This window comes from Rhinopithecus roxellana, chromosome 4 (assembly GCF_007565055.1).
Source record: "Rhinopithecus roxellana isolate Shanxi Qingling chromosome 4, ASM756505v1, whole genome shotgun sequence".
In the NCBI taxonomy this organism is placed as follows: Eukaryota; Metazoa; Chordata; class Mammalia; order Primates; family Cercopithecidae; genus Rhinopithecus; species Rhinopithecus roxellana.
This window is the reverse complement of record NC_044552.1, coordinates 64,458,250-64,485,472: the sequence shown is the minus strand read 5'-3', so window position 1 is coordinate 64,485,472 and position 27,223 is coordinate 64,458,250. Positions and strand designations below refer to the sequence as shown.

General features: G+C 37.9%; 1 protein-coding gene across 5 annotated transcripts in view; it reads right to left on the bottom strand.

The window, feature by feature from the left end:
- Positions 1–27,223, bottom strand: part of CARMIL1 (capping protein regulator and myosin 1 linker 1) — a 344,245-nt gene that overhangs the window by 113,155 nt on the left and 203,867 nt on the right. For all 5 annotated transcript variants that reach the window (XM_030929491.1, XM_030929490.1, XM_030929489.1 and 2 more), the window contains 6 exons: positions 26,544–26,630; positions 20,350–20,453; positions 17,001–17,078; positions 16,774–16,850; positions 13,671–13,775; positions 8,636–8,705 (listed from right to left, as the gene is read on the bottom strand). In XM_030929491.1, the coding sequence (XP_030785351.1) occupies positions 8,636–8,705; positions 13,671–13,775; positions 16,774–16,850; positions 17,001–17,078; positions 20,350–20,453; positions 26,544–26,630 (521 nt within the window). The remainder of the gene's footprint in view (positions 1–8,635; positions 8,706–13,670; positions 13,776–16,773; positions 16,851–17,000; positions 17,079–20,349; positions 20,454–26,543; positions 26,631–27,223) is intronic.

The window sequence follows — 27,223 nt, the reverse complement described above, 5'->3', positions numbered from 1 at the left end:
ATTCAGCCATTCCTACTTTTCTGAGACAGCATCTCACTGTGTTGCTCAGGCTGGTCTTGAACTCCTGGGTTCAAACAATCCTCCCACCTCAGTCTCCCAAGTAGCTGGAATTATAGGCATGTGCCACCGCATCTCACCATTTCTACTTTTTAAGGTGACAGATTGCTCTAAGGTGAGCTCTGAAGTAGAGTATTGCAGAGAGGCAGATCTCTCCAAGGGACTGGTTTTCATACTTCAGGGAAACCAAAACCAACTTCACAGCTGAAGGGCTTCTAACCTATGTGTGAAGCTATTGTCAGGAACGAGTGGCAGACCCATTTCACTACACCTGCTTGTTTTCTCAGGAGCTCTCCAGCTTACCCAAATGCCCCATCAGGCCTGTCTCATCATGACACCTGTACATCTTCCCCAGCACCTTGCTACTCAAAATCTGAGATGAATAAGTACAGAAATTGAGTGTAAAGATTTTTAGAAACCTTAGTAGTAAACATTTTAGGTCTGTTGTATCTAATCACAAAAATCAGGGGCTTGTATATCTCACATCTTTCTAAATATTTCTTGTATTTTGTTCTTATTATATTTTATAAATGTATTGGTTTATGATAGATTGGAAGTTTAAAAAACATAAAAATAATTTATTTACTACAGATAGTTCTGAAAAGCATGGCTCTTGGTCACAGCTTGTTTATACTTGAAGAATTAAATGTGTACATACACTATGTCAAAGCTAAAATAAGAACTAATTTAAGTAAACACTTCTCCAAAAACAATTTGATTTTTAGAGCAAGAAAAAAGTACGCTTTTGAGAAGGTAAGTGTAAATGTGTAAGTCTTTACAATTTCATATTTGCTGAGAGTTATTTACTTGTTGAGAAATAAAATTTCTGTTAGAAAATGTCTATGTTCTATCATTGTAAAGTATAGTAAAAATATTCCATTTATAGAAATAGAAAATATAGGTAACATTTAAAGGTTTAACTTTGCTTATACATATTCCTTACTGATAATATTTGCAGCATATACACATAAAACATATTTTCCAATATTTAAAAAGTAATCAAATGTATCAATATATTCTAATTGATTCATAAAGTACTTACACAATGGCCAAGCTAATGAAAGCCCAAGGAGAAAAAACAGAAAACATTATCAGCAGTATGCAGAACAAGAATAAAGGAGAAGCTAAAGTCTCTATCAATACAAAATGTAAAAAAGCAAAGAGTCAGGAAAAATACTTCTAACTAAAATTTGCTCCCAAAACAAAAATTTAGATACAAAAATAACTGAGCTTCAGTTACCAAGAACATTCAATTTAAGTCACAGGTTATTAAATGTCTAAAATTCTCCAAAAGCTAAAGCTTTCCCAAAACAGTAAAAGCTTTTTCATTACTGTAAATGAAAATCCTTTTAAATGAATTTGCATAATTAGAGGCTGTCTGCATGTGTGCATGTAAAACTGGTTTTTAAATTACCCTTATTTGGATCCCACACACTAGCATTATTTAAAAGAAAGCAAGATCAAAGAGAAGTAAATGTGACTAAAATGACGAACACTTTTTGAACTGTTAAAAATAAAATCACATTTCCTTCAAGAGAGTAGTATCCTCTCACATTTCTGATCTTACTCATAATTCTAAGGAAAAAGTAATATCAAACACTCAAATATCCATAATGGGGATAAGCACAGCAAGGAAAATTAAAATCTAGAAGGAACTTTCAATAATTTATTTTCCTTCCTTAATATCATTTACCATTTAAAAAAATATAAAATGACCCCCAAATTATCTACTATTCTTTCATAGGGCTTCCAATAGTAATTTTTTAAATTAATTTTTATCCTGGGAAATTTTCATACATAAAACTGAATGGTGTAGGTTTCTCCAAGGACAGAAAAAATGATTAGACAACATCCAGTTCATAATGCCCACTTTCTAGCAGGATTTGACGCCAAATAACAATCTAGTACCTAAGAAGGATGTATATAAATACAGTTGTTTTCTTTTTTGTTTGTTTGTTTGTTCAAGACAGAGTCTCACTGTCTCCCAGGCTGGAGTGCAATGGCACAATCTCAACTCACTGCAACCTCTACCTCCTAGGTTCAAGCAATTCTCCTGCCTCAGCCTCCGAAGTAGCTAGGATTACAGGTGTGCACCACCATGCCTAGTTAATTTTTGTATTTTTAGTAGAGACGGGTTTCACCATGTTAGCCAGGCTGGTCCTGAAATCCTGACCTCAAGTGATCTGCCTGCCTTGGCCTCCCAAAGTGCTGGCATGACAGGCGTGAGCCACCATGCTCAGGCAAATACAGTCATTTTCAAAGTGCAAATAGGTGCAGATATTCATTGCTTTCATATATGCATCCTGTCACGTGAAACATTTGCAATTCTGCGTTCCATACCTGGCCTGACAGGGAAGTGATAGGTGAGGGGAACTACAATGATGCTTGCCTCAAGGTTGGTTGAATGACTATCAAACGGAATGAAACTGTAAAAGTTTTTATTCAATTGCTGCAAAACTCATTACAAATGTCAGTATTTGATGTTCTTTTTTCCACTCATCATGAATTGCAATAAACTGTAGGATCATCTTCAGAAAAGTTTCCACTTAAAGAAACTAACTCCCACACCCAGGCCTGCAACTAAGCCACAACTATAATTAATTGCCCTTTGCATCTTCTCTGAGGTATTAGAGATTTTTGTCTCTCATTTGGAAGGAGATTAAGTTTGAAGAATTTAGTCCCATCATTTACCAATTCTTCTCTTAATGTATAACTATGAAGTTATAAGATTTTTAAACATACAAGAATGCACATGGCCAAGCACAGTGGCTCACACCTGTAATCCCAGCACTTTGGGAGGCCGAGGTAGGTGGATTACTAGAGGTCAGGAGTTTGAGACCAGCCTGGCCAACATGGTGAAATCCATCTCTACTAACAATACAAAAATTAGCCGGACACAGTGGCATATGCCTGTAATCCCAGCTACTCAGGAGGCTGAGACAGGAGAATAACTTGAACCCTAGAGGTGCAGGCTGCAGTGAGCCAAGATTGCACCACTGCACTCCAGCCTGGGTGACAGAGCAAGACTTTGTCTCAATTAACAAAAAAAAAAAGAATGCATAGATCCATTGCCTCTCTTCAGATACTTGGGTACATGGGAAGAATACTCATGAATGACAATATCACTACTGCCATATAAAATGGTTTTGAAGCTCTTCAGAACTAACCTAGAGGGCAATGGAATACACACATTTCTCTGAACATCTGTACTGACACTAAATCCTAACCCTTTGAGAATGAATAAGGATCAGCCACAGGCCATCCTGAAGCTAATCTGGCCATGAAGTATAATACTGTCTTGTGTCCAAAAAATCAGGTTTCAAGAAGAATTTGTCTCACCAATAAGCTGATGAGAGTAATCCTTATTGAAAGATGTAAAACAGCTTTGAAGGCAATTCCCAAAAATTTTTTGGTAAAGATTGAATATTCATAAAGCTTCTAAATAAAAATTTTTAGAAGGGCAATACTGACCTATGATATCAATTCTGACATTCCAAATAAAGCTCCTCCATCGCAAATCTTTCACACCCTAGATGATGGCTCACATATGCTGGGCTGGCTTAGTGACGTTGTACCAGACGCTAGCCTTGAAAACCATTATTTCCATTCAATAGATGAGCAACAAAGGCTGAAAGAAGGTGAGTCACCTAATAAGCCAAGTAAGTGAGCCATGTTTCAAAGGGGGCCCTTTGATTCCAAAGTGCTCACCCTTGGCTCAGTCTTTTTGCCTCCCATAACTACTTTGAGTCATGTTCACACACAAGACAGACTCCTTTTCCATACTAAAAGACCAAGAGAAAGAAACAGAGGTGATGATATCATTAATGCAAAATGCCTTAAGGAACATAGAAGTTTTTTCTTGTAAGTATAGAAGTTACCTGAAAATGTAAGGTTAATTTCAGTGCTTGTTACCTTAGTTATCACAGATACAAAGACTATAGACCAACATTTTAGATTTAATTTTCCAAATAACAATGATGTTTGTATTGTAAGAAAGCAACTCCATACGTTCTAAATACCCACAGGGAACTTTTTTTTTTAATAGCATGAAGTGTAGGTCTCCTCTCTCATTCAAATTAATGAGTGTGAAATGCCTATTTCAGGGGAATAAAGAATACCCTGAGAACTACAAGCCAACTTATTAGGAAAGGTGAGAACGAACAGTAAAGGAACCAGCATATGGCAAAATCAAAAATAATTTGCTTAAGTTATTCTAAGCTCCCTGTCCAAACACTTTTACTTCCTACTTTAAGAAAATATTCCCTTTCTTCCCAATAATCTCAACTACCATATTTTACCATCATTTATCCTCTATAACACTCATACTAATCTGATTTTAAAATCCATCGCTGGATTTATTCCCCCTACCAGGAGAAGAAATAAATCTGGGTCAAAAATTCTTTACAGTAGCCAGGCGCGGTGGCTCACGCCTGTAATCCCAGCACTTTGGGAGGCCGAGGCGGGTGGATCATGAGGTCAGGAGATCGAGGCCATCCTGGCTAACACAGTGAAACCCCGTCTCTACTAAATATACAAAAAATTAGCTGGGTGTGGTAGCAGATGCCTGTAGTCCCAGCTACTCGGGAGGCTGAGGCAGGAGAATGGTGTGAACCCGGGAGGCGGAGGTTGCAGTGAGCTGAGATCACGCCACTGCACTCCAACCTGGGCGACAGAGTGAAACTCCATCTCAAAAAAAAAAAAAAAAAAAAATTCTATACAGTAGATGTTTTATATTAATCACCTATTTATAAATATAAGAAGACTTCAAGGTATCTCACAATAGCTCCTGTTTCCCTGGCTGTGGTGGACTTGTATTAGAGGTACCCGCAGGAAGCGTTGAGCTCTTACGGAGCCCACATCAGAAACTGCAGGACTGCAGGACAAACCCTCCCTATCCGTCCCCATCCCCCCAACCCCTGGCCCTCCGCACCTCCTCCCCCAACCCCAGCAGGATGATCAACATCTGCCAGCTGAACCCTCTGGACCTTGACTTGTCCCAGGTCTGCCAGCCCCTCAACCTGAGTAAGTAACCTCCCAAGATGACAATGGTATCAAGGAGAAATTTCATTTCTCACCACCTTTTGGATTTTAAGACTAGATTTATATGATCATCGGGAAACGTCAAGGGCTGAAGCTACTATGATTTTGACTGGTATGCTAAGAGTGGAGAGGGTTTGTAGTTAAACAGAGAACAGGCAGAAAGAAAATATACATATTCATGATTTTAAACTTCCGTGATAGAAAGAGCTTCTAAGAGGATTACACAAATTCTGCAATATCAAATACAGATGATTAAAGACTCAAACAGTTAACACTCAAAGTGTCAAGCATTCCAGCATGAATTATATTGGAAATCCAAACACTTTTGGGGGGAGATTTATTATATCATGAAGAGAAGCAAACTTAAATCTACTTAAATGTGGACATCTAGGCCTAAGAAACAAAATGTGATAAAATATTATGACATAGTTTAGAAAAATAATTTTGTGTTTTACCAACTTTCATGAGCATCATCATAACATGTGACTTTATAAATGTGGTCGCCAGTACTGTGATTCAAGTTGTAAGTGGGGAGAACATGGTACTACAATACTTTTAAGACTTCCCCAAGTCAGTAGTATCAATTTATCATATAATGCATAAGTGAAAGGCCAAAATGAAGTTGGAATTATCATAATAATACTGTTCAATCCCATCATCAGAGATTAACTATTTGACCTGAATTCCTGCCTTCATTAAAAAAAAAGATTATAAAAGATAAAGTCTACTAGCAATTAGGTTGAACTTTACGAAACTGCCAATAGTCTGCAATTTTTGACATGCAAAATATCAGTTTTATACAGTTCTTCCACTATAACTATCTGAAAGTTATTCTCAATAGATCACAAAGGAGTTTAAGGAACAAGGTATATAGCAATCTTTGGGAACACGGCCCCTATCAATTTATTTGAGAAGAAAATGCCTAACCATACTTAGTAGTCTAATAATTATCACTGTCAATATAACTATTAGCAACAGAGAATCAGGACAGTATTTTCATCATGGGTCTGCCATTGTTGAGTTATATTATTTCCACTTCTTTTGACCTCAGTTTACCTACAATTAAGAAACCATCTTAGCTTTATCACATAACTGAATAAAAGATGTTAGAGTGCTGGCAGTCACGATATTTAATCAGGATTGTAAAACCACATTAGAAGTTATTGCTAATTTAGTAGTTTGATCTAATAGAGCAGTAAAGTTTACACCAACTTGCTTTTTTGTTTTTTTGAGACAGAGTCTCACTCTCTCACCCAGGCTGGAGTGCAGTGGTACAGTCTCAGCTCATTGCAACCTCCACCTCCCAGGTTCAAGCAATTCTCTGCTTCAGCCTCCTGAGTAGCTGGGATTACAGGAGCCTGCCACCACTCCCAGCTAATTTTTATATTTTTAGTAGAGACAGGGTTTCACCATCTTGGCCAGGCTGGTCTTGAACTCCTGACCTCGTGATCTACCTGCCTTGACCTCCTAAAGTGCTGGAACTACAGACATGAGTCACTGCGCCTGCCCTGTTTTTTTTTGTTTGTTTGTTTTTTTGTACAGAATAACCTATCCCACTGGCTTCATCTCTCACTCCTCCCCCAATTAAAAATAAAATTACTGGCCGGGTGCGGTGGCACACGCCTTTAATCCCAGTACTTTGGGAGGTCGAGGCGGGAGGATCACGAGGTCAGGAGATCGAGACCAAGGTGAAACCCTGTCTCTACTAAAAATACAAAATATTAGCTGGGCGTGGTGGCGGGAACCTATAGTCCCAGCTACTTGGGAGGCTGAGGCAGGAGAATGGCATGAACCTGGGAGGTGGAGCTTGCAGTGAGCCAAGATTGTGCCACAGCACTCCAGCCTGGATGACAGAGGGAAACTCCATCTCTAACATAACATAACATACCATACCATAAAATATAAAATTACTATTGGCATGCCCCTCAGTAAAGTGCTGGCAAACAAATAATTAATTAATATTACCAGATTTGGTTTCTACTATAGTCTATTTTTATAAACGAAAGATAATTAATGTGCATATGAAAATTCCACAATGCAAACAAGGTTAGTTTTTTAGGGTTCTATTGTCTGGGTTTTTTTTTTTTTTTTTTAACAATATGTCTTTCTGTATTGTTTTTTGCTTTTCTTTTTTCAAAACAATAAGACTGTTAAATCACATAACTGGTGTTCACTCCAGCTTGAAACTAATGAAAAATACTACACTAACAATTTATATGGTACAAATTCAGACTTGTCCATTTCTAGAATTTTCATAGAGGCAAAGCATTAATCTTATTCAATATTTAGTATTGGCTTGGTACCTGGCATTTTGCTAGGAGATAGAGGAAATACAAAATATAGTATCACATAAATACTGCCCTCCAGAAAGTTACATCCAAGCATACAGGAGTTAATTTAATATCTATGCAAGGTACGACTGGCGCTTTAGCATCCAAGTGTATGCTATTATCATTAAGGGTTAGATAATTAGAAAAGATCAAGATCACAAAGGGCTGAAGCAGGCAGGGAAGAAACTTGGCAGACAGATAGGAAACCAGCAAGAGCAAACAACTTTTCTGCATACCAGATACCCTAAGCAGCACTTTTCAAAAAGAGCTCCTTTAAACTTCCTAACAACCCCTTGGGAGAGGTACTATTATCTCCATTTTGCAGGCACAGAAATTGAGACTTAGTTATATTAACCAATTCATCCAGGATTGCATAGCCTAGGAGGCTGATGCACGTATGCAGGACACTGCATGTGAGTTAATTCCTCAAAGAGAGGGAGGTCTTGGGGAGGTGGAGGAAGAGGGGCATGGTAGGAGTGCTGGGGAAGAGAGAACAGTGAGTGTAAAGGCCCAGGAATAGGAATAAGGAGACTTCCATCTCCATTCCTGGGAAGAAGTGATAAAGTTTGACATGTCAAGTCAGGCTCTGAATAGGCCATATAGTTTGTATCTGGGTATCTTCTTCCTAGTCACACAAAGTAAAAGTTTCAAAGATAGTAAAAGTTTAGGTGTCCTGTAAAACATAGACACTTTAGTCTCAATTCTTCTCTATGAGCTCTTTGATAGGAAGTGTTTGAAACTGCTATACTTTCTAGAGGTATATTAATTTTCTTGTTTTAAATCAAGATATTAAAAAGTAAAATTAATAAGACAGCCATTCTCTTTCACGCTCTACAAAATCCAAGTTAGGTTATACACATTTATCCCCTGCAACAAATGCTGCATGTTTCATTTTCATGATGGCAAAGTAAGTCTATGGTTTTATATCTCAAGGCTTCATCATAAAATACTCAGCCATCCAGCACCAAGAATGGAACAACAACAACAAAACCCAAGTCATTAAAAACATACTTGAAAGTTTTCTAAATGGTGTTCTGTGGCTGTCTATAGAAGAAACTTGCAAAGTACAGAACGTTATAAACTTGTATAATGTGTTTTTCTGCTTCATTTACACCCTGTGGAATCACACTATCACATTTTATACAGGAAAAAGACAAAGCGGTTAAGGCTATTATCTATTCCAGTAAACAATCTAAGGGTGTTCTTACCTCACAGTTGCTGAGATCCAGAGAAACCCCCTTCAAGTTATGATTACAAGCCAGGCCCAATAACAGTGCTCTGAGGGGAGGAAACACATATATTAGATACACATTCCACACATTGCCCAAAAGAAAAAATGTAAGCACACTGAATAAAGCCTAGAGAAAGAAGACTGCCTTTTCTGAATCACATGTCAAGCACCAAGCACCCTCTTACTTTTTAAAATGCCAACTGCATTTCCACCTCACAACAACAGTGAAAGACTGACTCTGCAGCATTCTTTTGCCTGACAGGCAGTGAGCCCATCATAAATGTAAAACCTGGCAGGATTGCTGTTCCTATACAAATAAACCAACAGCACACCTAATTGCATATTGAAATTAAATTGTGCTCATCACAGATAAATTCCCACCTGCATCTGCTTGAGAAGAGCTTTAATAATGTTTAGAATATTATTAAGCAATTGTTATTAGAGTTGCAAAGTAAAGCTAGTTTTCCCTAAGGAACATGTAAGTGAGGAAGTCAGGCTCCATAGTATACCAGGATGTGAAATTATATCTAGATGAGTTTATTAAATGACCTACAGTAGCGGGTGGGCAAGGGTATAAAACAAGGCACATGTCTTGAATCGGAGTCCAGGATCCTGCCTGTCCAACTACCTGCTCAGCCGGGACAAATCATATATCACTGCTCTGAAAAGGAATTTTCTCATCTGCAAATTGAGGAGATTAGACTAATCACTTGGATCCACTCTGACAAGTCAGTCCTATAAAATCCAACACCATCAAGCAAGCTTGAAACAGAAAATTCACACATACACACACACCCACTAAATTATACAAAGTGGACAGAAGACCCTAAATCAGACTTTGTGAAAAACACAGAGATGAGCGTAAGATGGTTCCTGCTTTCAAGCAAGGAAAACAGATAGGTATGCCAATAACTCTAACACAAGGTTGCCAGTGGTAAGTACTAGAAGAGTGGAACCCAGGTATTTATTAACTGGGGGTGACTACCTGTTTTCCATGTTGCCAGGTAAAGGACCTCTACTCAGAATACCCCAAAAATACCCTAGGGTAAGGGTGAGGTAGGAAGATAGGCAATTATTTTATGCCCAAGTCTCTGAGATTTTCTTTTCTAGTGATTCTCTGGCTTTATCTACTACTAAGAGAGAACCCAGCAGTGGCATGGAACACATAGGGGCTTGGCTGCCTCCAGCTATGAAAACCCACCTCCTCCCACTCCCTGACCTTGTTAGGAGGCTGGAAGTAAGTGCCTTCCTTTTCACTTTTTAAATTCAGTTCACTAGTCCCTTATTCTAAAACACTGTCCTATGAGAAAGGCTGGGTATATCTCATCTATGTACTTGTTCAAATACTTATTAAATTGCTTCTCTTTTCCTAAAAATTACTTATGTGCCCTTTCTTTCATGGGGGCAGTATTGAGTCACTGAAAGCGCTGGAGGCTGAAAACCAAAAGGCCAGCCCTCATGTCCCAGCTCAGCAGCTACTGGTTGAATGACCTTAGGCACATCACTTTTTGTGTATGTCTTAAGTTCTCATCAGTAAAATGAGAGAGTTAGGATATTACCAAAAAGGCCCCTTTTATTTCCAATATATGCTGAGTTTCTAGGACTTAGACACATATTTCAACATTGTATTTTTATGATGCTTAGACGGAAGGAAAATACTTCCTACTTTTCTCACATGTGAATTAAGGCCAGGAAAACAAATGATATGCTTTAAGGCATTTAACTACAGAAGGCCAATGATTAGGAGGCAACAACTCATGAGACTAGTAAAAATAAATAACCTATAGAAACTGTCCCTAGTAAAACAAAAGAATAAATACAATAAAGCATACTGGGCACTGGGGAAAAATTCTATAGCAAAATAAGATGTTTATTTTAACCTAATGATGGCAAAATTGCCTTAACAATCATCTTCTAGATCCCCAATTACTATTGCAAAATTGCTTAAGAGAACAATTTGAATTTAATTCTTCCAGCTCTAGATCAGTGGCACTAGTTGTGATTTCAGGGTAGCACATTCAACAGGTTTATGAAAAATACTCAGCCAGAGAGATGGGGTCACAAAGAGAAGGGGTGCCACATGGCAGGGAGAAAGGGGATGTCCAGGAAGAAAGACTTGAGGGAGGGAAAATGAAAGACCAAGAATGAGCAGTAAGCAGGAACTCACACTGCACTCTGAGTGATGCTGGAGCAACGAACATCCTTGGGACACACATGGACCAGACTATTCTAGCAATTTTAGAAAACACCAAGGAACAGCGTCACCATGTTCTCTAACTCCCCTTGAAATACATTAACATGGACCAAAAAAGGCCTCAAAGGAAAATTGCAACAATAAAGTAAGCAGTCATATTCTTTGTCTTGCTTCCTACCTCCACCTCCTGCAAAACACTCTACTTCCCCAATTTGCTTGTAAAAGAATCTCAAATTAAGTGGGAAACTTGTGGGGAAAAATATTGTTATGTCCAAACTTCTCTCAAAAGTAACTGTGTTGCTTCAGTTTATTCTCTCACTGATACTAATCCAAAACCTTTAGAGAAACAAGGGTTTCTGCCCCTCTTGGTGCAGTTGAAGGCGGAATGAGGTAGGGAACACTGCAGAGCCCATGACAGCTGGCTGAGAGCAGCGGACACTGCTAGGCACTTCCCAGAACCCACTCTGGGTTCTTCCTCTTTACTGGAAGAGCCTCCCAGCGCAACTTCTCCCTTCCGTCTGATCCTGCTTTCTCCCCGATCCCTCTTCACTGATGGTAATCCCAAGAGAATGTCCTTATAAATATCCTACTTGCTAATCTCCATCTCAAAGTTGGCTCCTCAGGAAATCCAATCTCCAATAGTGATTTGGGGCAAATTACTTAGCTTCTCTGAGCCTCAATATCCTCAGCTGTAAAATGGGGATAATGATATCAACTTCTCATCACTGTCATCAACATTAAAGGTGACAGGCCATATGTAAGCACCCAGCGCAGTGTCTAGTTTAGGGTAGTACTGTGCAAATTCCTTTTCATCCTCACCCTCTCATACATAAACCTGAGAACTTCAGTTTTGTGTTATCTTTTCAAATAATTATATCACATTAAATGTATACGTGGAATTTTATTTACATAATCTTTAGCCATGAAGGCTTTCTCCCCATATTAAAATTTTTACTGATTAAAACACAGAGCTGAAGAGACTACCGACTTAACATTATCAAACATTCACACCAATAACATCAGGTCCAAGATTTAACAATTATAAAATATCTCTGAAGTACAACATTTACAGGTATATATCTGCAACAAAGTACATTAAGTCCAGTCTTGTTGCAAAGTGAAATATTCCACAAAATCAGTTACACTAACCAATAAAATGTTACTCTATATTATACAAAAGTCAACAAGATTGAAAGAATTAAAAATAGAAAACTATTTGAATATGCTAATTTCCTGCTGATACATTACCAGGACAAGGACCCTCTCTGGTTTTGCTTCCTACTCTGCCATCCAGTGTCCAGCACATTGTAGATGCTCAGTATTACTTGAATGAATATGTAAATGACTATGATTATAATGGAACTTTAGATATGATTCTCATAGCTTTCTTAATATCCATACAAACAGCCAAATCATGAGGTGTTTATTATTTGTGGCTATTATATTTAGGGATCCCAAATATATTAACTCAACATTTTTTAAGCCTGCTATAACATAACATCAGACTTTTTTTTTTCAGCACTTGACTAGATCTACTTTTTTTTTTTTTTTTTTTTTTTTTTGGAGATGGAGTCTCACTCTGTCGCCAGGCTGGCATGCAATGGCGTGATCTCGGCTCACCACAACCTCTGCCTCCTGGGTTCAAGTGATTCTCCTGCCTCCAGCCTCCTGAGTAGCTGAGAATACAGGCATGCACCACCATGCCTGGCTAATTTTTGTATTTTTAGTAGAGACGGGGTTTCACCATGTTGGCCAAGCTGGTCTCGAACTCCTGACCTCAAGTGATCTGCCCACCTCGGCCTCCCAGAGTGCTGGGTTTACAGGCATGAGCCACCGCACCCGGCCTGGATCTACTTTTTTAAAGGCATCCATTGTTTTGATCATCTGGTACTACTATATGAAAACAAGAACTTGATACCTCTCAAAACAGAAATAAAAAAGGAAAAGAAAAGATAATTTATAAATTAAATGAAGCTTAATTTTCTAGTAAGATGAATAGCAGACATTAATTTTAACATTTCATACACATCACAAGGGAAAAATTAAATGCTGATTTACAGTCAGCTGGGAAGGGAGAAATCCATGCATCTAATTGAGCATATCTGACAACTTTTATAATCATTACTTCAAAATACCTTCTTTAGACTCAAAGAGAATTTGACCCTACAGTCAAATTCACTGAATTTGTACACTAAACTTTTGACTCTTTCTGGCAATAGTGAACAGAAATCTCAAGGATAATAAATTATTCTCAAACCTCAATTTAACTAACAATTTTAACTTCACCACTATACCTACACTAGGGATATTAACCCATAAGTTGGCTGCCAAATAAAAGTGCCAAATAGCCCATACTAACCTCAGTAATTCAGAAACCAAAGTAGCTAAAAATTCACTCTGTTGCATACATACAACGTGTTTAGAGTTTATTACTATTAGTAGAAAGATTTAGAGTAAATGCTAATGAAAACACGCACATACACACACACACACACACATGCACGAATATGCCTGAAATGGAATGAACAGAAGTTAATATAAAAGCAATAGTAAGTACCTGGGAATACAACTTTTGTAGATCAGTGACTCCTGCCAAGGTCATAAACCAAAAGATGTTTTTTCTTAGAAGATGCAATAATATCAATAGTGCACAATGTATTTTTTAAAATTTTAATTTATTTTTCTGCCCCACAGTAAAAAGGTATTCTCATCTGTGGTTTTTGTCTTTGGATTATATATCTTTCTCCCTTCCCTCAAGCACATTCATAAAAACAAGTTGAACTTTAAAAGCTCTGGAGAAAGTGAATTAACCACTCACTTTAAGGGCTCAGGAGACAGTTTTGTGCCTGAAAGGTTGATGTGCATCAAAGCCAGAGAACTACTAAAAAATTGTTTGAAAGATGGAGGTACTTCTTTTCCTTTCCTGAAAAAAACACAAGAGTTATACAAGCGGTTATACCTTCATCAAACATATTCATTGATTATTCAGACACTGTGAAATCTACAAATCAGTCATATTCTCTGTAGAAATTTAAAAGTAAATAGAAACAAATAAATGTCCAAAACCTAAAGCCATAAAGCCAATATTATTAAAGGAACCACTTAAGTGAGGTAAAGAAATACTTAGTTCATAAAATAATTCATTGCTATTCTTCATAGCCAATGAATTCATTGTGTTTTACCTCTTGATCAGGAAACTCCATGTTTGGAATTTTTAAAAATAGGAGGTCAGAGAAGATGTATATTTCTCACCAATTTAAAAGCTTTCCCACTGGGTGGCACAAAATGTTAGAGATCAATACCTGCATTTGGCAATGTTTTTAGATGTAGCAGGTTTCACATGCAACAAGATTGTGATCTGATGTTGAGCTAAAACAGCACAGAAAGTCCAAATGGCATGAAGCCTGCATTACAAATAGCCTATTCAGTTACTATGTCCATATCACAAACCTAATCATTTCAGGCCAACTGTTAGAACAGTTAAAGACAAAACTACAAAATAAAATGGCTATAACCTCCGAATACATCCCCTTGCTATTACGGAGAAAAGTATGTGGATCAAATCATACAGCTCAATAATAAGGTAGCATCTACACTATACGATAAGGGTTTAAGAAAAACAGGATTCAAGAGTCCAAGATGGAATCTGAATGAACACTTTGCTTGTTCTGTTCTATCTGGTAGAAATGATGGAAGGATTGAATAAGTCAGTATATATAAAGCACTTAGCTGATGCAGAGTAAGCACTCATTTAATGATAGTTATTCATATTCTGTGGAGGGACTCATGGAATCTCAGGGCAGAGAGCATCCTAGTGGTTTAGCTCAACCACATAATATTTAATAATATTTAATGTACAGAGATCTGGGAAAATCTGTCAATATTTGACAGTTGTTTTTTTTTTTTTAAGTTTTAAAACAGGACAATTGAAGGCTATTTGAGAAGAAAAATCTGAACAACAAAAATCTCTATCAGAGAAGATGAAAAATAACACTAAGAGGAAAGAGAATTCTGGTAGACTGTGTGATATAAGAAATCTCAAACAACTCTGTTTCCATATAGTGGAACAATGTAAGCTTGTATATTCTTGTTCACTTTCTGCTGAGAAAATACTGTTAACTTACTCTAAATATATTTCTCCTCCTGCTATTCTGTCTTAGTGCTGAGTATTCCAGTGTTTCCAAATATTCACTGCCCCTTTTTGAAGGAGGATGATGCTTCATCCCTCCACTGACAGCAGGCTTGGCCACGTGACTCTCTTTGGCCAGTGAGACGTGAGCAGAAATGATGTGTGTGACTTCCAGAGAGAAGCCTTGGGAGCCAGTATGTGCACTGCCATGATCACTTTTTCTCTGCTATATGACTGTGAATGTTCTAGATAGGAGGCCACTCTGCCTCCTGGAGTGAAGGTTATATGCCAGCCCACAATGGACACGTCACAAAATCACTGTTACTGAAAGCCATGGACATTGGGGGAAAGGGGTCACTGTTACTGTGGAACAATCTAACTTATCCTGACGGATGCACTTATGAAATTATCTGTGAATAAAAGAATGAAAAGCCTAGCTGACAATCCACACCTCAACGTAAATGCAGTAATTTCAACAAAATTACTAAGGGCTTCCTACAACTATATCTAGGTAAGGTATTAGGTATTAAACAGTTTAATCACAACCTTTCATGTGGAAGACAAGACAATTTGTTAGCGCAATTCTGTTCTATAAGCTTAACAGCTCTACTGAAGACCAGTCATCACAGAATTCACAGTATTGTGAACTCAAAAGTGCTGATTATACAAAAACCTTTATAGTCTGTGCTTTCATCTTGTAACCCAGTTCCCCAGTCAATTACTGCTCCACCAAAGCATGGCTTTATAAGCTAGCTTCAAATATATGAGTTGACTAGGTTTCAATTAAAATTCTCAAATGTTCCCCAAAATATAGTTACCATGGAAAATTCTACTTTTCCCACCATTATATTTTCAGACGTAATACTTCCTAACTTTAATCTATGGAGGTATTTGTGGCATATTTTTGCTACTGTAAAGATTTAATCACTATTGAAGTAATAAAAAATAGTACTTTAATATACAAAGTAATTGATTTGCAAAGCACAATTATGGAATAAAGCATGCTACAAAACTGAATTTTCCAAATAAGTGAGGGTTATCCTTTTAAATATATAAGTCCTTTACAAATTAGCAAAAATAAAAATATTTCTAATATTAACCAATACCCATATTATTTAAAAGCATATAATAACTAAATATTATTTATAATTTATGGTCATAATTATAAATGCTAAGTGTTGAACTGTATTAATTCTTTAGATATTCCCGGATTCCATACCTATACAATCCATGTACTTTTCATCATTCCTCTGATAATTCCTCTATAGTCTCTTTGCATTCTAAGTTGCTACTCTTTGTGAATCCTTGTTGCTTCTAATCTACTGCCTTATTCTGTAAACAGTTATAGTCAGGAGTATATAAGTGAAGTAGTCAGACTGGCCCTCAATTACTTCTGCAAGTGAAAATGCATGACTTTGAGATAACTATTCTCTTTACTCTCCAAAAGTAGTTTATACCTACATCCAAGCTCATCCATGCAAAATACCTATAAAAGTTTCTAAAAGGGTTTTTCCCATATTAAGACAGATTGCCTGACCACATATGAGAAATAGTGCGCTATCACACAGTTCACGTAGGCAGGCTGGAATTATTGATAAGAACATTAACCTACGTTTAAAATGAGAAAACAAAAACTTGAATGTTCAAGGCCTAATATTCATAAATAATGCTTAAGGCCGCCTTCTTTCATACACAATATTCACCCTTTATCACTCCATTTTCCTTATCACTACAAGTTTTTCTCAGAAAAAGACACTTCCAGATGACAATGAGAGCAGAAATAAATCTATACCGGTGAGAGAAGACAGTTCTGGAGAGGTTGAGCACAGCTAAATATTGAAGGCATCCACGGAGAAGAGCTCCACAGACCTGAAAAAGAAATAAGGTACTCTTCTTTTCAAGTATTTCTAGGTCCAGGAGAATCTTTTATTAGAGGTCCCCTATATCCCATCTAAATAGCTCTTCTGAGACCCCTCAGAGCAATATATATATATATATAAATATATATATTAAATTTACCATGTCCAGGGAACATTCTGTATTGGATAAATCCAGATGAGCAATGGCATTCGGCTGGGCCAAAAAATTGTACATGTGCTTGAAAAAAATAAAAGATACATGTTAGGATTCTAGGAACACACATACACACAATGCAAGTTAATATTTTAAAAGGAAGTTGCCAGAATTTCTTAGATCATTCTCTGCTCTTCCCAAGGGGATTACCAGAATTTTCTGTCATTCCTTTACGTTCCCTGACGTGAAAATCCCAAGAACAGTTAAAATTATGTTTGAGTAAAAAAGGCCAAATGGAACCTTGAAAACCAAACCCCCATTTTGTTACACATGACTTAGTTTTCCTGATTAGTTTAATTTTTATTATACAATTTTGGAACAGTGCTAATTCATTTTAACTCCTGAGATTAAAATACCACCCGGACTGCAGTCACGCTATCAAAATGCTAATCACTTTTGAAAGTGTTTGCAGAACTACGAATCTGAATTTGAACCATAGGATGGTCTCAGGCTATCCTCTCTTCTGTTCAACATAATGATTTTTCTACCCTTAGTTACTTCTCAAAGCTAACAAGAATGACTTGGCAGTAATATGAGTGCATTTTAAAAGTTTTCACTAATAGCTAAGACACTTCCGGTTTCAGGGGGTCACAATGCCTAAACTTCCCCAGTCCTCCCATTCAAGGCCATCAAAATAATGAAAGTGATCAACAGATCAGTTCAATTGAGATGTTGTTCTGGAATTATCCTGTATGTGTAGCAACTGCCAGAGCCCACCCATAAGAAACTGAGTCCAAGCTCCCTGCCACCAGGCAAATAGCTTAATTCTCCTCTGCTTCACTGGATACCACTGGATACTTCCAAAAACAAACAAGCTTATACTGAGTATGCGCTTGCAAACATTTACTATGTGTAGCAGTTTGGCTATGTGGTGCTTCAGAAGAATCCTATAAAGAAATTCAGAAGAGCAAAAAAATAGCCTGTAAACACTTTAACCATACACATAGAATGACTTTTCTTTCTCCCCTCCCTTCCCCTCCTCTCCTCTTTCTTTCTTTCTTATTCATTTATTTACTTATTTATTTTAAGACAGGGTCTGGCTCTAATTTATTTATTTATTTATTTTAAGACAGGGTCTGGCTCTGTTGCCCACACTGGAGTGCAGTGGTATGAACTCGGCTCACCGCAACCTCCACCTCCCAGGCTCAAGCCATCCTCCCACCTCAACCTCCTGAGTAGCTGGGACTACAGGCATGTGACACCACGCCCGGCTAGTTTTTGTATTTTTTGTAGAGATAGGGTTTCACCATGTTGTCCAGGCTGGTCACAAACTCCTGGACCCCAGAGATCACCTGCCTTGGCCTCCCAAAGTGCTGGAATTCTAGGTGTGAGTCACTGCACCCAGCCATAGAATGGATTTCATTATGAAAAGTTCTGATTCAGAAAAGTCATTTTGCTCTCACATGAAGATCCTCTGCCTCTTTCTGTTTGCCTTGCAAAAATTGTCTCAAGAGACTTTTAAGTTCACTGTGGCTTTGCTCCCAGTCACCAGCTGGGGGAGCTCTTATCACCATGAAATGGTGACAAGACTATTTGGTCACACTTCTCCAAAGAGGCCAGGCCCTGTTGGCTGCTTTCCCTGAGGGCACAGGGTCAGGTAAACTCCTGCACCTGCCACCAGGCTCCTGGAATTTTCGTCTTTCTCATCTACTCTCCCTTCCAGCCCACTCTCACTCAGGCCTCATCGTTTCACTCTCCAGAAGCAAGCTACAACAGGACCCATCCTGGCAAGAAAAAGAAATCTTGAGCTATTTTGTTGTTTTAGGTGACTATTAATGTTCCTATATTAGCTGAATCTTATTAATCTTTAGCCTTTCCTTTCACCCTTCCCTCTATTCTTCTACTTTGCCACAGTATTATTTTGGTGGTTTCACATTGGCCTCCTTGTTTTATTTTGGGAGGGAGCAGATTTATGAACCGTCAGTGAAGGTAACAACAGAAACTGGAAAATGAATTGAAAAATCATGGCACACCAGGAATCAAGTATTATTTAAATAATTTTAAGTGCAAGGGAGAGGAAAAGGAAAAAAAAATACAAAAAGGCCTTCATTTGTACTTCCTGCCTTACAGGTAAACCAAAACAAGAGAAGTAAGAATAAATTTCAGTGTTTTTCAGCCCTGTGGCAAAGCAGTGGATTGCAAATTAAGGCCCTCCAAAGATGGCCACTGGGTGCAGGCCATGTTGTTAAAGAAACAATTCTTTTAAATTCTATCTTGGTGACCAGAGGGGATCATTCGCCTCATATGGAAATGAGATCATACCTAATCCACTGTGTCAAAGATCTGCCAAATATTACATTATTGATTCAGTTACATTAACAATTTTATTATAATTGAGGGAGTAGTTTTTGTCTTCACACTGAAACTCTGAAGAAATCGCCCCAGGTTATGTGTAGACCACTCTTCTCCCTATTTTATTCACAGAATAGACGAGTGCTCAGGTTTATCCCAATACTCCCTTTCAATTGTAACCTATAAAAAAAAATCAATCTTCCCAGTAACAATAAAAATAATGAAAAAGTTCAGTTTATGTCCCCAATCTTCCTTACCAGGCAATTTTAACCTCTAAGCTAATGAGTTTTTGTTGTTGTTGTTATTGTTTGATAAGGAGACTCATGCTGTCGCCCTGGCTGGAGTGCAGTGGCGTAATCTCGGCTCACTGCAACCTCCACCTCCAGGGTTCAAGCGCTTCTGCCTCAGCCTCCCGAGTACCTGGGACTACAGGCACATGCCACCATGCCTAGCTAATTTTTGTATTTTTAGTAGAGATGGGGTTTCACCATGTTGGCCAGGCTAGTCTCGATCTTCTGACCTCGTGATCTGCCTGCCTCAGCCTCCCAAAGTGCTGGGATTACAGGTGTGAGCCACCACGCCCAGCCCCTGTAAGCTAATGTTTTTAAATGAAGAAAAAAAATTCTTCAACAGCATTACTTCCAAAAAAATGTGAACTTCAGCATCATTAAATGAGAAAAAAAAAATTGTGGTGATATATGACATTTAATTAACGAAGGCTCTGGAATTTTCAGTAAAACACTTCGTAAGCTTGTAACTAAATGATTCAAAGGTGTCATGATAAAGAGACAGGCAGGGAAACGCGCTACAAAGTCACGTTTAGAATTATTCCAGGCTTACTAAACACAGCTTCTTCGAAGATGGAATAAAGAGGGACAAGTATACATATGTAACAAACCTGCACGTTATGCACATGTACCCTAGAACTTAAAGTATAATAAAAAAATAAATAAATAAATAAAAATTAAAATTTAAAAAAAAAAAAAAAGAAAGGAAAACTTACTGAGAGGTCATCTCCACGAAGGACATTCCCTGAGAGGTCGAGGTGGACAAGGGTAGAGGCAGTCAATGGATTGGCACTGAGTGACTGAGAAAGGCTGTTCACCCCTGCAACATTAAGAAAATCCAGGCTCAGTTTGCACTCCAGGAAACAAAATGAGGTTTGGGTTTCTATAAATGGCCCAACAGTTCCATCAAATTGCAGGACTGAGGTTAACCATGAACACTGTCCCCGAAAGGTGGCGCTATGATTGTGTCTCCTTTTGACACACCCTCAGGAAGAACAGGTTGGTCAAAGACACAACCCCCTCACTGAATCGGAAGGAGTAATGAATTGGCTTCCCTTTGCTCCATGTCTTCTGCTGTGTCCAAGGACAGAAAGGATTTTAATCTGAAGCCTTAGAATGATGAAAGCAATATAGTTGACAATGTTTATCCTTCTCTCAATCCTGCCAGGTGATTCTTGAGTTAGTGCCTGGTATTTAAATGATGCCTGTCCAAATTCAGATAATTTAGGCTATTTAAAGTATTGGGAAGTTAAAAAGAGAAGTATACAGCTCTTCTTAAATGTATTACATTCAAGGAAACATTTGGATTAAAATAGATTTCACAAAGAATCAGGAGATGATCTGTATACCATGTAAGATGCAATCATAAGGAAAAATGTATAATTAACATTCTATACACTCTTTACACACAAACATAAATGGCTCAAGTTAACATAAACTGAACTAAACTGACAAATCCACCTCAGAAAACAAATAATGAGTATGTGAGGAGGCTGCTTATTCTGTATGGATAGAACTAAGTTCTCTTACAGGTGGGTAACAATTATTGTCAGGCCCGCTAGTCATGGTTGTCTAGTGGGCCACTTCTTTTAAGAAGGGAATAGGAGCTCTTTGAGGTGTCATTATCAAATGGGAGCCCAGAAGGGTCTAATCACTCACTGAGACTCAATCACTCACCACCACAGCACTGATGATTTTACTTAGCATAATGGGAATGTAAAAGATAGTAAAGCTCTTCGTGTTTCTACCCAAAAGTCCATGGTTCCAAATTATATACTTTAGAAATATGGCTATTTCTTAATTGGGTATACTTTTATAAATTATTTTGTTTTTCTTAGTTTTCAGCAAAATTTTTTGAAAATCTCAACCTATCAAACTGAGACTCAAGTAAGTCAACTACTGTAAAGAGAACCAGGAAAAGGTTTTCTTTGCCCTCCACATTTGGGCAGATCCTTCATGGAGAAGAGGGGCCAAGGTCAGGTCTGCCAGTAAGAGACAGTTTTGGTCATAGCAACAGGATCTGATGAGGGTACTACAAGAGCTATGGGTTGCAGGTGAAGCCTCCCACTGGAGCACCTCCCTGATGTGAGCTTAGAACGTTCAGTGTGGGGCTGATAAAGAAGACATTGTCTTCCCCAGCTTCAGAGAGTTATAATAAACTGATTCTAATGTGTGTCTGATAAAGGCTACTGAGCCATTTCTCAAAGTGGGCACACATTTGGGTGGGTATACAGGAGACCGAGACTTCAAATAAAAAATATTTAAGTGCAAAGAACTTCTTGGCTGTCAACTCACTCATTTACTAAATGCTAATAAAATGCTGGGAATTAGGAGATAAATATAAATAAGATCTTTTTTTTTTTTACCCTCAAAAATTGCAAAGACCATTAGGGAAAAACTTAATTAGACTCTGCAATGAAAAGTCAGTGCTACACAAGGAAAATTCATTTCAATAAACCTTTACTGAAATCCTCCTGTGTACCAGGCAGGGTCTTCTGAGATACCATCTTACTCGCTGAAGGCCAGTGGAGCGGGAGACACAGACAGCTGAATAATCACTATCCAGAGAGGCAATAACTATCAATGGGGCAAGAACAAGAGCTTGGCAGTAGAGAAGCAGGAAATTTGATTAATTGTGTTAGATAAGAGGAACGCACGGTGGCTTATAACAAAAGGTTATTTTCTGGAGGTTATCTTCTATAACTGTTTAAATGACCAACTTCCTTTAGTTTGTCCTGATATTAGTATTAATGTATTTTTTAATAGAATAATGGACTCCAAAACATAGGGCCAATACCAGATTCTCATCAAGAAAATCATTTGTGAAATCATTTCCTTACTGAGGTATAACAAAACTCAATAAATAAATTCCAAAAATAGAAGGCTAAATTAGTCCTGACAGCAAAATGCTCCTTGACAAGTGCGGGCACTTGGCAGTTGTCCAACATCTGAATAGACTCGAGAGAGCATCATGTTATCAGCTCAGCTTCATGCTACTGAAACAGCACGAAGGATTTCCTCTCCTGCCCCCTGAGCCCATCTTCACATGAGGCCTGTGTTAATAAGCCCACGAAGAGTGGAGAATTATAAAAGTATAGAACTGAAAAAAAAATCAAGGCTCTTACAGCCCTAACTAAACACATTTACATGACTTTCTCGATTCTGGCTGTCTAGCAATTTTGACCATTCCCTGTTATTTATTATTGTAGTGTTTACAGCTGGAAAAAGGTGGTACCAGATGGCTCTGCCCTGACATAATCTGGCAACCAGCAGGACATTTGCTAGAAATCCAGAAAACTATCAGTTAGTTAACATCTGAGATAAAGAAACAGTATTTGGAGGCAGTGGCGATGTCATGGGGAGTTTTTTGATTTTTTTTTAAATCTGTCTTGTATTATCGAGCCATGAATATAAATGCTAGTCTGATTCACCAGAAGCTTAACACTGCAATGTAACTCCAGTCATTTTAAATCTGTGAATCTTTCAGATCCTATGTAAAATACTTCAAGAAGTCAATTTTTTAAAAAAAGTAAACAAACATTTCAAGATAGTTTTGTCCTAGGGCAATTTGAAATTACTCAGTCTGGGCATGGTGGCTCATGCCTGTAATCCCAGCACTTTGGGAAGCTGAGGCAGATGGATCACCCGAGGTCAGGAATTTGAGACCAGCCTAGCCAACACGGCGAAAACTTGTCTCTACTAAAAATACAAAAATTAGCTAGGCATGGTGGCACATGCCTGTAATCCCAGCTACTTGGGAGGCTCAGGCAAGAGAATCGCTTGAACCCTGGAGGCGGTGGTTGCAGTGAGCCAAGATCATGCAACTGCACTCCAGCCTGAGCGACAGAGCGAGACTCCGTCTAAATAAACTAAAATAAAATAAGATAAATTCTTCAAGTCATGTTATAAGACAATGCTAATTCTTAAAACACATATTGTAATATATACATATTTTATTGCAGGTAAGAGATAAATGGGAGGACCCTTATTTGTAAAGGGTATAGGCAATGTGGAGCTGTCCTCATCATAAGGAGGTGAAGAAGCCCAGCTCTGCCCATAGGACCTACCCACTGTTACCACTCTAAAAGGGACAGGGACATCAGGAAGAGGTGGCACTGAAGGTCCTCAGAACCAAACTTGCCCTTGGAAGGATAAATGATCACTACATCCTTTTATTTGTTATAATGAACAAATGAATTAAAATAAATATAATCAAGGATTATTAATATATCAGTTTTCTGTTTTTGTTTCTGTTTTCTAAAGAGACAGGTTCTCACTCTGTCACCCAAGCTGGAGTGCAGTGGCACTGTCATAGCTCACTGCAACCCGAAACTCCTGGGCTCAAGCATCTTCCCACCTCAGCCTCCTGGGTGGCTAGAATTACAGATGCAATTCATATAATCAGGTTTTTTAAAACCACTCTATCTTATAAAAGACTTAAACTAGACCTATGGAGCACACAATAAATAATGAATGTTTTTAATATGTACAGAAGTCACATAAACTTTTTAAAAAAAGATTAACACTATAAACAGAAAACTAACAAAGGATATAAACTTAGTGATTTCCCTAAAAGAAATACAAATGACTAAGGAACAAGGGAGTTCAGAGGGGGTCTGCCTTCTTATTTATACTTTTTAGTATCTTCTAAATCTTTACCATAAATGTGTACTACACTGATAATGATCAGAAAAAGGTTTATATAAAATGGATTTGCTGAAGTAGAACAGTGATAATGTAAAGGAGTTAAACTTAGCTGTAAGATCTGTAGATGGCTTCAGGCACTAGGTCTGAAAACACTGACTCCTGGGGAAATCCCTTTGGTAATGTATTTTTAAGCCTTAATCTTAAATATGTGTGTATAAATGTGTGCACATAAAATCATGGGACTTATGGAACTAATCTCAATTTCAAACCATTCTTAATTTAACTGCATGTTCAGAATAATGTATGATGGCATGGATATAAAATCATCAAGGGATGACTTTGCTTTACTCATTTATCCAAGGCACATTCAGTGAGAGACTGAGAAGTGCTAGGACACAGCAATGAATGAAGCAAAGCCCTTATTATTCAGAAATGTACAGGCTAAGTCACAATCAAATGCGAGGGACACATGCTAAGATAGAGGAATTTACAAAGAGCTATGGAACACAGAGAAAGGGGCATCTAGTCATACAGGGTGTGGTGAGAGGGGACTGTCTGAGAACGTTTCAAAGAGAAAGTGAGATAGAAGCAGCCAGGCGCAGGAGCTCATGCATGTAATCGCAGCACTTTGGGAGGAGGCTAAGGCAGGCAGATCACTTGAGCTCAGGAGTTCGAGACCAGCCTGGGAACATGGAAACCCTGTCTCTACAAAAAAAAATTAGCTGGATGTGGTAGTGCGTGTTTGTGGCCCCAGCTACTTGGGGGGCTGAGGTGGGAGGATCACTTGAGCGCAGGAAGTGGAGGCTGCAATAAGCCAAGATCGCACCACTGCACTCCAGCCTGGGTGACAGAGCAAGAACCTGTCTTCTAAAAAAATTAAATTAAATTAAAAATCCACCTCCAATTTTTTTTTTTTTTTTTTTTTTTTTTGAGACAGAGATAGAAGCTGAATCTGCATAGGATGCACAGTAATTCATGAGACATTCCAGGTAAGGACACTAAGGTTGCTCCAGGTAGAAACTGAGGCATATAAAAACATAAGACACCTCAGGATGATGATAATTATGATGATTGTGGTGGTGCTGGTGCTGGTACTGGTGGGGGTGACGGTAGCAGTTTACTAAGCACTTTGTGACAGAACCATACTGTATGTATATTAAATCATTCAACTCTAACTACCTGTGTAGAAATAAGATACTGTTATTTCTGTCCTACAAATGAGGCACCTGGGAACAAAGATATTACATATAAATGCATGACATATAAGTAGAAAAGTCAGAATTCAACCTTGGGCAATCTGACTATAGAACTGACACTTTCAACCACCATATATACTGTTTCCAAAAGACAGTGACTTTCTTAAGAAATGGCAAGATGTTCACGAAACTTTTGTTAAACAGTAGTCCAGGCATCGTGCCAGGTGCTGCAGATAAAAAGATGAGAGAAGCACAGGCCACAAGGAGAGCCCCAGTGTAGCAGGAAAGACACAATATTTATACAATAATGTTACATATGTGATCTTGAATACAAAGGGAACAGTCATTGATTCCGTGTTGCCTTGGGAACAGGGAACACATCTCAGCAGTTTATCACAGATAAACAGTTTTATAAAACAAACTGAACCTCTCTGAGAATATTTGGAGATTTAAAAAATTTTTTTCAGGCATCCAGGGCAAAATGTGAAGATATACAAAGGCACAATGAATGCAGGATAATTTCTAATATTATTATTGTGGTGCTGCTGTGGCAAAATAATAACAGAATTGACAGGATTTGATGGAAAAAATGAAGGTGAGTGAACTTATGAACTCACCTGGAGAGAAGATAAGGAAATCTCTAAAGACAGAACTACAAGGAGGGGAGCTACAGTGGTGATCCAGCAGTTAGGCCCAACAGTTTTCTGTAAAGCAGACAGTCTATCTGACAGTTAGAAAGGCCGACTTGTTGAACCAAGATAAACACAACCAGGTGCATCTAGGAATGTGAGGCAGGAGGATAGAAGCAGACAGGAGAGTGTTCCCTGACTCAAAGTTTTAAAAGTTAAAGACTGCACGTACATATCAAAATTATTCTCTACACTGACAGCATTTCACTTCAGAGCATCAAAAATTGAATTACATAATGTCTTTTATCTTCAAACTGCCAGAGTAATATAATAGATATATTTTTAAATGTAAGTACATTTACAAATAATTCTAACTAAGGCAGCAGGTGCAGCAGAAATATTTCAGAGACATTGTTAGGTAAATAAGAAATACTGTACCTTTAGGCGATAATGAGGTTTTAGATAAATTTAAATGCTTTAATCCCTTTGGGAGTTTGGCAAATTGAATACTTAAAGAGGACACACCTGAGAAAGGAAAAAAAGCGATTAGAATTTTCAAGTTCTCGGAATTGCATTTTCTACAATGAATGAAAATTAATTTTGATTCTGAATGAAGTGATCATATTTTTCTTTCTAATATCAGACTTTGTTTTCTAACCATTTACCATCAAGCCTCGTTTTCTTTCTGTCCTACCTACAGGGTAAGAGAAGGGGAAGATGTCTTATTCGGCATACAATATCTGAAACTTTTCCATTGGAGATACTTTTCTTGGGGCCAAGTGTCACTCTTTTTCTCACAGTTCTACTTAAAATGCAAATCCTCTTGGAAAGGATGTTAACCCCTTTTCTTTTTAACCTCTGTCTTAACGAGTTGATCACTCTTCTAGATGAGCAGATGTATGCTACTTAATTATTGTCAAGAAGAATGGAGTAACATTAACTATTCTGATAACGGCAGATGGATTCCTATACTTAATAGGCTTACAGCTAACAACCTCATACAGAGCTTCGGAGCATGTTTTAACTTCTTAAAAGTAGATTTTGTAACTTTGGATAACTCACCAGGAATTTATAGTATTTAAAATCAGGTATCTTCTAAATTTAATAACCAGAGTGGG